Consider the following 9840-nt stretch of genomic DNA (forward strand, 5'->3'; position numbering starts at 1 on the left):
AGTCTTTCAGGCTTGCGCTAAGCCTTTAGAAGTTGTTAATGCATATATTCAAAAGTCATTTCCATTTTGTGAATATTATTAAGGTTATGAAAGTCGTTGCAGACACAAATAAAACGACTGCAATGATTTTATATTTTGTCTTCTGCCTTACAAATTATGTTTAGTGGACTTGAAAATAGGTGAGTATGTTTTCAAGCTTGCGCTATAGGCCCATAAAAGTAATTATTAATGCACAGGTTAAAAAGTATTTTTCATTTTGTGTGGGTTATTAAGGTTATATGACCGTCGTTGCATACATTAAGTAGAAACTATTACGGATATGACTATTATGAATTGTTGGTTGAGATAGATGTTGTCAATTGGTAAATATTGTAAGCTATTGGTAAAATGTAAGCTAGTATAGATTATATCAAGAAATTGCGTTTAGTGATGTCTGAGCCCACATTGGTCGGTATGACTATTTTCTCAATACTAAAATGTAAAATGAAAGGGGACCTTCTCCCATGCAACACAATTTCTGAAAGACACCCATCCCGTTGACAGCCTATTAGGAGCAAATGGGTCTTTGAGAGTTCAGAAGAAATAACCCCAGTTAGTTAACAGTATTGGTAAGAATCAGTGACCATAAAACTACTTCAATAGTGCATCATTCTTTAAAACTTGTGTCCAACGTTTTTGTCGCCATGCGTAAACGCTTGCTGTGCGTAAAATATTTACAATTGGAAAAAAATACTCCCTCCCATTACCAAATTAATCAGTTTTAATAACTAAATGATCGAGGAATTATGGTCAATTCGAAGGACAGGAATCACACGTGATTAAATTCTTCGCAGATTATATCAGACTGCTGTCCTCGTAGCCCCCACCCAACCCCACACCCACTGTTTCACGGGTCTTTGTTTCTGATCTTCTAAATCCCACCCACTTGAAAAGAAGAGAAGAAAAAATCACTTTCTTGCGCTCACACGGGCGCTTTCACTAGGACCCAAGTCGTTAAAGTGAATGCTGGACCGTAGGATGGAGACGGAAAGTTGTTTGTCTTTCTCTTCACCGGCAAACAGGACAACGCCGGCAAACTCACCGGGTTTAGAGCACGCTTCGGGCTCATTTCTTCCCTGTGATGCGCTACAGAAAACATCGCAACATCTTCAGCACCGTCTCAGTCTGCGGGGTGATTTCTACAACTCCTCCATGGGAAGGTTTAATGACACTCCCGCGGACTTTACGCACGGCACAGGCTCAACGAACCCTCGCGCCTCACCCTCCAAACACACTAAGTACTTGGATGATATTAACCAGGACCAAAAAGGTTTATCGATATCCGGAAAGGGCTCGTTTTATGACAATAATTCAGAAGGTAAGTTGACATTTTATTTAATTACTTAACCCAATTGTGGCCATGCATGGCACAAACACACAGTGGCATTAAGGATAATAACACGGATGTTAAAACCGTATAGGCCTACATATTTTTTCACAGTTGTAGTCTATTTTATTTTATTTGATACATTTCTTGGGAAATAACGTGTTCAACAGTTAGGTTAAATGGTTCAATCATATTATGCTTACACAGCTTTATTGTGAAGGCCTGAAGAAACTATATAATTGACAAATGTAAAAGACAGTGCATTTTTCCTGCAACCTCGAACTTTGGCACAGGCCAAGGCCGTTCACAAGACCATCTCACCAAAATGTTAGGTTCTTCTTGAAATTGATTTCTTCACCAATCAATATTCTACATTTCACAATTATTAAGTCAGATATAAGGTAACATTTACAAAAGAGAAGCATTATTACATGAAAGTCCTGTTCAATGTAAAATAAGACTAGCCTAACTATCGCACAGTTGGCGGCGGACACACTCCCAACATAATAAACATGTCAGCAAGTATTCTTTGCACTTGACACTCGTTTTCGCAATTAGTTCTGATGTTAAGTGAAGCGGGTTAAAGGTCAGTTTGGCAGCCGTCTGCAACCATGATTAGTGGGCTATCGGCCTTTTCGCATTCAACCTCGCCATAGCTTTTACTAGACTATATGTCTAATCAAATATGCAGTGAAAAAAAACAATAGACAATGATATCACTTTGAATTCCGAAAATGTTGCATTGCATCTGATCGACGGCAGTGATTCGAAATTGAGACCTCTGACATCACTGGTCACGATTCACGATAGTGACCTCAAATAAGAATTTCCCCCATATTTGGATGGGCTATTAATGCATTTTCTTTCCCAACATTATCAAACCTAAAGGTTATAGAGCTGAAACTAAAATGTGGACAATATTTTGTATACAGAAAAAGGAAATAGATTAACAGGACTGAAAACGAGTTGAAAAGTATTAATTGTTCAAATCAATAATGACGCAGATCACAAAGCAAATGTTGTATTTCTATATACCATCATATTAAACCAAAACAGAATTGGGACATATTTATATTTAAACATTTATATTTATTGATGTTTGTAGATATTAAATTCAATGTGCTAAGGAAGGGAATTGGATCTGATAATAACTTTCTGATATCAACATCCAAAATAATATTGCAGTTTAATTAATGTTATTGCCAACTAAAACACAATCATGCAACAGCACAGTCCTGAATTCTTTCTAGTCCCCTATCTGCAATCCAGTAAATGTCATGCTTGGATTCACAGAAGTCTTTGTCGCACGTTATTAACAAAACACAATAAAGCACTTCCTGTGGCTTTGAATAAATAATTTTACATCACTTGCACATTTCCATTTCTGTAATTTACATTAGTCTACTCTACAAATGAGCACACACACACACAAACACACATTCTTAAAACTACAATTTGTGTCTCGATTATACTATATTATAACAAAATAATCAAGCCGGTGATGTGGTTGTATGTGAATAAAAGCGTGTGGCCTCTGACTGGAGCTGTGTTCCTTTTCTGGGTCAGATTTGGGAAGAGATAAAGTAGGTCCACGCATGGCACTTCATTGCTGGTGACCATTTTGGAGCACAGACTCACACACACCTTCAAAGGCAGACATGTCTTCCTGTTTTGTCTATTGCAGAAAGGGGAGGATTAGTATGGGACTGGTTACGAGGACTGTTTCAAGGCGATGCTAAAGCAATGCAAGAGAGTGAAGGAATGTAAAGTTAAAGGACAGAGGGGACACCCTGGGTCTTGTAAATTCACTGTCATGCACCCGGCAGTGAATTTTCATTTTCATGTGTAGTTTCCATGGTAAAGAATTGAGCAGTTAGATGATTATATGTAAAACTCTGTTGATTGTTTTTATTATAATTTTGGGGGATTCTCAATATTGAAATTGTACATATTTTCTAGATGTAGTGACATGGAATCCTATAGATGCTATGGCGCAGTACGTTATGTCCAGAAGTGGAATGCCAGGGGGAAAACATCTCAAGTTTCTCCTATGATGTCACCATATTGGAATAGCATTGTTCATCTCATACACATGAACACATGTTCATTTTGACTTTATCTTGAATGTGTATTTTAATATCTCCAATTACAGTGGGAGAGAGGATGTGGGATTTTGACAGGTTAAAAGCTACTTCTCTCTTTCTCCCTCACGCCTGCAGAGTCTGTGGAGAATCTTAAGAGAAAAAAAATACTCTCTTCGACATGAATCTTGATGGTGTGAGTTTGGATGTAATGGACATGGAGAGGAATGTTAGGTTGTGGTGAAAAGCTTGCTCTGTTTCGTCCTAATTAAATTAAGCGAAAGCTAAAGCACTGTTCTCATCAAATGTCCCCTGTGACACAAGACTGAAGACAAAGAATTCCCACCAGAGACTCATGGAGAAACAATAAATCTGAACAACATCCAACAGTTGTAGAGAACCAGGCACAGTTTTTAGAGTTAGTATACGAAAGGCTTTGAAATATGAATATATATTCTGAAGATGTGCAATATATGTTAGAATACAACCATAGACATTTAAACTGTAAGCTTCCATACAGCTTACCAGTGCTCTTGGACCAGATGAGGGCTTCTGCCATTTTGGATATTAGAATATATTGTGATCACACAGGCAGAATTATCACAGGGCTTAACAGGTTTAGCCCATTTGTTTAGAATTTTGACTACAGCATAAGATATTAAACATATTTCATTTCTACTAGTGAGAGAGATCAAAATTAATAAAAAATAAAATAAATAAAATAATAAAAGTGGTAAACATTAAGTTAAAGAAATTAATTAGATGTCCTCTAACTACTCCAAACATGACATTTGTATGAACCCAACAAACAAAACACATGCAAGTCTGTTTTCTTTACTGAAGTTGTCAAAACAGTGGGGAACAGTGTTTTCAGAGAGCAGGAATGCTGTGTCTGGTCAGATCAATAACCAAACCATAGCAGGATAACAGGATAGCAGGATAACAGGATAACAGGATAACTATATCTAAGCTAGATTAACTGTTAAATGTCCAACTACTGATTTTTGAGCACCTCGTGTTTGGGAGTTAGGAGATCCTTGAGACAACATGGGAAAAATCTTTAGTTTGTAACCCAACTTCCGCCGCCTGGTCTTAGTCATATCTCTTGAGTAAAGCTACATTCGCGTAGCTGTATCCTGTTTGTCATGTAGATTGCTATGGTAAGCTGGTTTTGTATGAACAGGTCTGTTGTAAAATTACAACTGCTTACTAGATATGCTTCATGTGTGTTTATTTCCCTTAATTGCATACATTTAGAATATGCATTCATAAAATAAAACTAACTGTTTTACTATGAAATGCCTTCATCTCCCCCTAATCCATGTCTGTCTTGGGTTTCCCTCAGCCACAGAAAAATCAGCCTCCAAACCAATGGCCTATTCTGTGATTGGCTCCGACTGCTGCATCAAGCTGAAGGAGCAAGCCAATGGTCTACCAGGGGAGTCCATTGCTGACTCCATTGACCTATCAGGCAAGAACAAGAAGCGTCGTAACCGCACCACCTTCAGCACCTTTCAGCTGGAGGAGCTGGAGAAAGTGTTTCAGAAGACCCATTACCCTGATGTTTACGCCCGGGAGCAGCTGGCCCTTAGGACAGAGCTGACAGAGGCCAGAGTACAGGTAACACAAACCCACTACAGACTATGGATAAAACATTCAACAATATTAAGACCAACCTAACAATAACTTAGATTTAATACTAGTGTATATGCCAATTTAATACTAGTCTATATGCCAATAAATTACATGCCTTTCTGCATACCACACGTCAGTTCAATGACTCTCTCTTCAGTCAAATGCATTCATTGCTGTTCTCACAAGACTCCTTTCATAAAGAACGGTACAAAATATATTGAGGATGCTGAAAAAATACGAGTAATAGAGGGGTGCCGAAAGATGCTTAACAAAGTTAATGTGTGAAATGAACAAAGTTGAAACCTGATTACAGATGCCATGTGGTGGTTCTCCATTCCGCAGGTGTGGTTCCAGAATCGCAGAGCCAAGTGGAGGAAACGCGAGCGCTACGGGAAGATCCAGGAGGTGCGCAATCACTTTGCAGCTTCATACGATCTCTCTCTCCTCCCTCGCCATGACACATACCAGGTACACACTCACATATAGGTTGCTGGTGGCAACTGTCGCAATGAATGCTGCCATAATTTGACATCATCACAATGTCTCACATTAGTCTTTAATTGACCAGCTGTCTCGACCTAAATCTGTGTCTGTTTAATTTAATTAACCAATCACACAAACATTTAATTACATCAGTTGAAACTCTTTTTTGGTAGGAAATGTTTTAAGGCACGTCTGCAGAAAGGATTTGTAAGGTCCTTTCAAGGGAAATGTAATGAGCGTGACCTTTGACCCTCCTCCCAGATGCAGAGCAACTTGTGGCCGGGGGCGGGGGCAGGAAGTGGTGGAGGGGCCGGCGGGGGTTGTGTCCTGGGAGCCGCTGATGCCATGCCGTCCTCTTGCATGAGCCCCTACATGAACTCCCACCCCCACAGCAACCTCCCTGGCTTCATGGGCATGCCTACATCTCCCAGCCACCCCCACCACCATCACCACCACCCACCTCACCACCCAGGAATCAACAGCCTCTACTCCCTGCATAGCTTCCCAGGGGGCCTCGGGGCGCACTCCTTTGAGCCTGGGCCAGAGACAGAGTACAAGCCTTCGGGTCTGGTAGCCCTTAGAATGAAAGCCAAGGATCCCGGCAGTCTTCTCTCCTGGCCCACATGACCACCACAGTGCCAGCTCCATTACATGCACTGACTGAGCCCACAAAAGCGTCTTCACTTTTATAAACAACCCTAAACCATATACAGTCGTACAATCGCAGTATCCCTCTAAGATACCGGTCCTCCTTTATGCAACACGGCAGTGTTGCCGTGACATGGCAGTTCCTACAGTAGGAAAAGGGGCTGAAGTATGATAGACTGATGTGAGGCCCTGCAAAAGCCTCGCTAAGCATCACCGTGAAAGCAAAGAGACCAAAGAACAACAAAATATGTTATTTAAATGTGTAAAAATGTGTAAATGTGTAATCAATATATGCATTATGTTGTACTTAAATAGTAGTTCTAGTGTGTGACCTATAATAAAGGATTTCAACTGTCATTGACTCTGATCTTCCAATAGTAAAACTTGATTGTCAAGTGAATGTCCTCCCTCATTGAAAGTTCTAGCTAGGCTGTAGCTGTAGCTCAGTGCTACAACAGATAGTTGAGTACACTAATGGTCATATTTTTTCAGTATTTTGTGTCATTTTAAGGCCAAGCGATTTACAGGCAGGAGTGCGTAAGCAGGCAAACCCATCTGGTGATACCCAGTGTTGCAATGTTGGGCCTTTTTGTGGAGAGACCGTGCATGGGCTGCCTCGTTTCACTTCAGAAGACCTTCAACTGACACCCAATGCATCATGGAAGAGTGGCAGCCAACGTTAATGAAAAACTAACGGGGTGACTGCAACCCTCTATTGATGATGTATGTGGGCCGCTCTTTCGACCAATTTGCGTCAAGAGAGAGGGTTCTCCCACTCACATCTGGCAAACCAAATGAATGATGATGAGCTGCAGTCCCACTGAAGTCACTAGTGATTAGTTAGGCCCAGCCCTGGTAATTTCGTTTTATCCTTTAGCCAAGACAGGCCTTGATGGGTGGTAATTCATTATCCGCTACCTGCCATTTTCCTTGTGGAATTACACACTACACTACACAATTGATTGATTGTTCTGTGTTTGCTCTGAGAATCATTTAACAAGTTCATCTCAGTTTGTCTACTGATGTCACTCTATTTTTGTCCACTGCAAACCAGGACAAATATTACTGATCTGATGCAGAGGCCTATATTCATGTAGAATGAAGCATCACTGTGTCTTCGAAAAACACTGCATGTCTACTCCATGTCAGTTGCTCTTACGTGACGTTCACAGCCTGGTTAACATTCGATAAAAAGCATTCAGTGGATCAAGCAGCGTTGACTCTTTTTAGAAGAACACAGATCTTTCAGAGATGCATTCCTTCCCCCGGTGTATAGGCTGCTGTGGGAGAATACTTTGGTACTCTCTTCCCGGCAGTGAGTTCAGTGTGACAGGCATGCTGGAACAGATTAGCCGCCAGTCTCCTACTCTGTGCCGGAGTTTTTGGCAAGGCAACATGTGGTTCCAATAGAGTTGCGCGCAAAACCATCAGAAACACTTTCTACACGCCACAGCCTCAAATTCCAGCAGGCTGCAAGGGGAGGCGGTGGCGTCTCGTCGCAGCTATCCGCAGGACCGTTGATTCAATCCCAGATTAAGTGGAGGAGATAAGAGAACCCATTGCAGGGGATAAGTAACTGATGAGATGGTCATCTTGAAGAAAGCACAAGATGTAGAGTGATATTGGTGCTACGGGCTCAAATGTAACATTTAAACAGAGGAAACGGTTTAAAATAGATTTGACTTGAAAACAGTAAATAGATCTAAAGTTGAAGTCAAATTTACCATTGTTCTGGCAATTGCACAGTAGCTATACCTGTAATTATAAGTAGATCATTCACATTTAAAGATAAAATTGCTGAATTAAATAGCTGTATGTCACTGACTTGGAGGATGTTGCAAAGTGCTCCTCAGTGGGCCAGGAGTTTATATCTATGGACTCTATAAATCAGTGCTTGTCGGCCTGCAATGCTGCTTGTCGTTAGGGAACGAGTCCCAGTCATCTAAATCAGGTAGAGAGGCACACAGCTAGGTGTGTAATTTCTCCTTTATCTCCATCTTCTCTCTCCCTGTCAGGGTCACTCTGTGACATGTCACTGGAGCTTGTACATCAACCTCATTACAGCAACAAAAAGTATGATGTGTCATTAAAACTGGTTAAAGCTGTCTGACAACTATAGTTTGAAATGCACTGCGCGCTTTGATCCACACTTAAGATTTACCTTTACCTTAAGCAACATATAAATTAAGGCTGCCATGTAGATATTTTCAATGTTTAAAAAGCCTATTCATGTGGTCATCAACAGTTTTACCTCTAATAAACACATCAGCTGCAACTTACAGTTTATCCTCTGGTAACTCTACACAGTTATAAAGGAAGGTAATAGAATTAAGAGTTGGGTGACTGTCTAGTTTATGGTAAATCGCGCATTAGAGAACAAACACTTGGTCATTAGGTTGGGATGAATCAGTTTGAGGATTAGAATGATAGCCTTGCAGCCTACAACCTATAAATTGTCAAGTAGTCAACTAATATTCATATGCAACAGTCATGTAATACAAATCTTTTTTTACAGTCTGCACTAGCTACATTTCGAAATAAAACAGTTGCCTGCCCCTCACGGTGTTTAAATGTCGCCATCGTGTGGAGACACAACCAAATTGCAAGTAAGAACTAAGTAATTTTCTGAGTTCTTGGTTCTTTGTTTCGTACTAGGATGCACTGCTGACATACCTACGAGGGGCCGTTTAGGTAGGGTGACCAGACGTCCTCTTTTACCTGGACATGTCCTCTTTTCGAGACCTAAAAAATGCGTCCAGCAGGGATTCCAAAATCGCCCGGGATTTTGCCTCGTTGGATATTCGTGTTTCTCTGGGTCTTTCACCAACTATTACGCCCTTACACGTTCAGGAAAGGGTATCTCCCTTACGTCCCACCTTCTTGCGCGAACTCTGACTGTAGAGAGAACTGTCATTTTGATCAGATAGTGCGGCATGCAATACACGACCAGCAACCCCCCCCCCCCCCCCCCCCCCTGTGCTTCATATCTGTGTTGATGCGCGCATTTCACATGTGAATGTAAGTTTTCAGTATTATGGATGTGTGTGAACGTTTCATATGTGAATGTGGATGTGTTTCATATGTGTTTGTGTAAGGGCAGTCTGAATTATGTTCTAAACTGCCTCTAATACATCCCTGTTGCCTGTTGTTAACACTCACAATCTCACACTCAAAAATGCCAGCGCAAATCTTTTTGGGCCCTCTGTTTACCTGGGGCTAAGAGAGAAGAAAGGGAGGACAGAGAATATTTCAGAAGGTAATTTATGAAATAACGTTCGGTGAGATACTATTTGGTTAAAACCTGGTAAGTAAATGTATCTCGATAGGCCCGGACAGGTGAGGTGGGTGCTTAGGGCGGACTGCTACTGGCTGACTGGTAATTGGGTTAAGAGATTAACTGTATTGTATTAGACGGGATTGGGTTAGATTGGAGAGGCGTGCTCAGGTCATGTTTACGAAACCGTTTTGAGATCAGTATATTTTGTTGTACATCGGGCAGTAATATTTAGAAAACACCATTGACAAAATCACTTTATCCGGGCATTTGGAGAAACAGAAGAAAGGGCGGGACTTCGGTACTCTAATCTTCCAATGAGACACAGGAGGCGGATCATAGTCGTAGGACTG

At 40.9% G+C, this 9840-nt stretch overlaps 1 protein-coding gene across 1 annotated transcript; it reads left to right on the forward strand.

The window, feature by feature from the left end:
* Positions 1-999: 999 nt before the first annotated feature.
* On the forward strand, positions 1000-6570 carry alx3 (ALX homeobox 3). Its single transcript, XM_084680724.1, has 4 exons — positions 1000-1357; positions 4793-5067; positions 5425-5550; positions 5827-6570. The coding sequence occupies exons 1-4, from the start codon at positions 1003-1005 to the stop codon at positions 6190-6192; spliced, it is 1122 nt and encodes a 373-aa protein (XP_084536850.1). The 5' UTR covers positions 1000-1002; the 3' UTR covers positions 6193-6570.
* The last annotated feature ends 3270 nt before the right edge of the window (positions 6571-9840 follow it).

The sequence above is a fragment of the Hypomesus nipponensis genome, chromosome 18 (genome assembly GCF_054491055.1).
Source record: "Hypomesus nipponensis isolate SF chromosome 18, ASM5449105v1, whole genome shotgun sequence".
In the NCBI taxonomy this organism is placed as follows: Eukaryota; Metazoa; Chordata; class Actinopteri; order Osmeriformes; family Osmeridae; genus Hypomesus; species Hypomesus nipponensis.

What these genes read in the sequence shown, in the direction of transcription:
- alx3 (XM_084680724.1), top strand. Translation starts at nt 1,003, where the DNA reads ATGCTGGACCGTAGGATGGAGACGGAAAGTTGTTTGTCTTTCTCTTCA. An exon ending in TGACAGAGGCCAGAGTACAG is followed by an intron (nt 5,068 to 5,424) that starts GTAACACAAACC and finishes TCCATTCCGCAG; the next exon opens with GTGTGGTTCCAGAATCGCAG. An exon ending in CTCGCCATGACACATACCAG is followed by an intron (nt 5,551 to 5,826) that starts GTACACACTCAC and finishes CCCTCCTCCCAG; the next exon opens with ATGCAGAGCAACTTGTGGCC.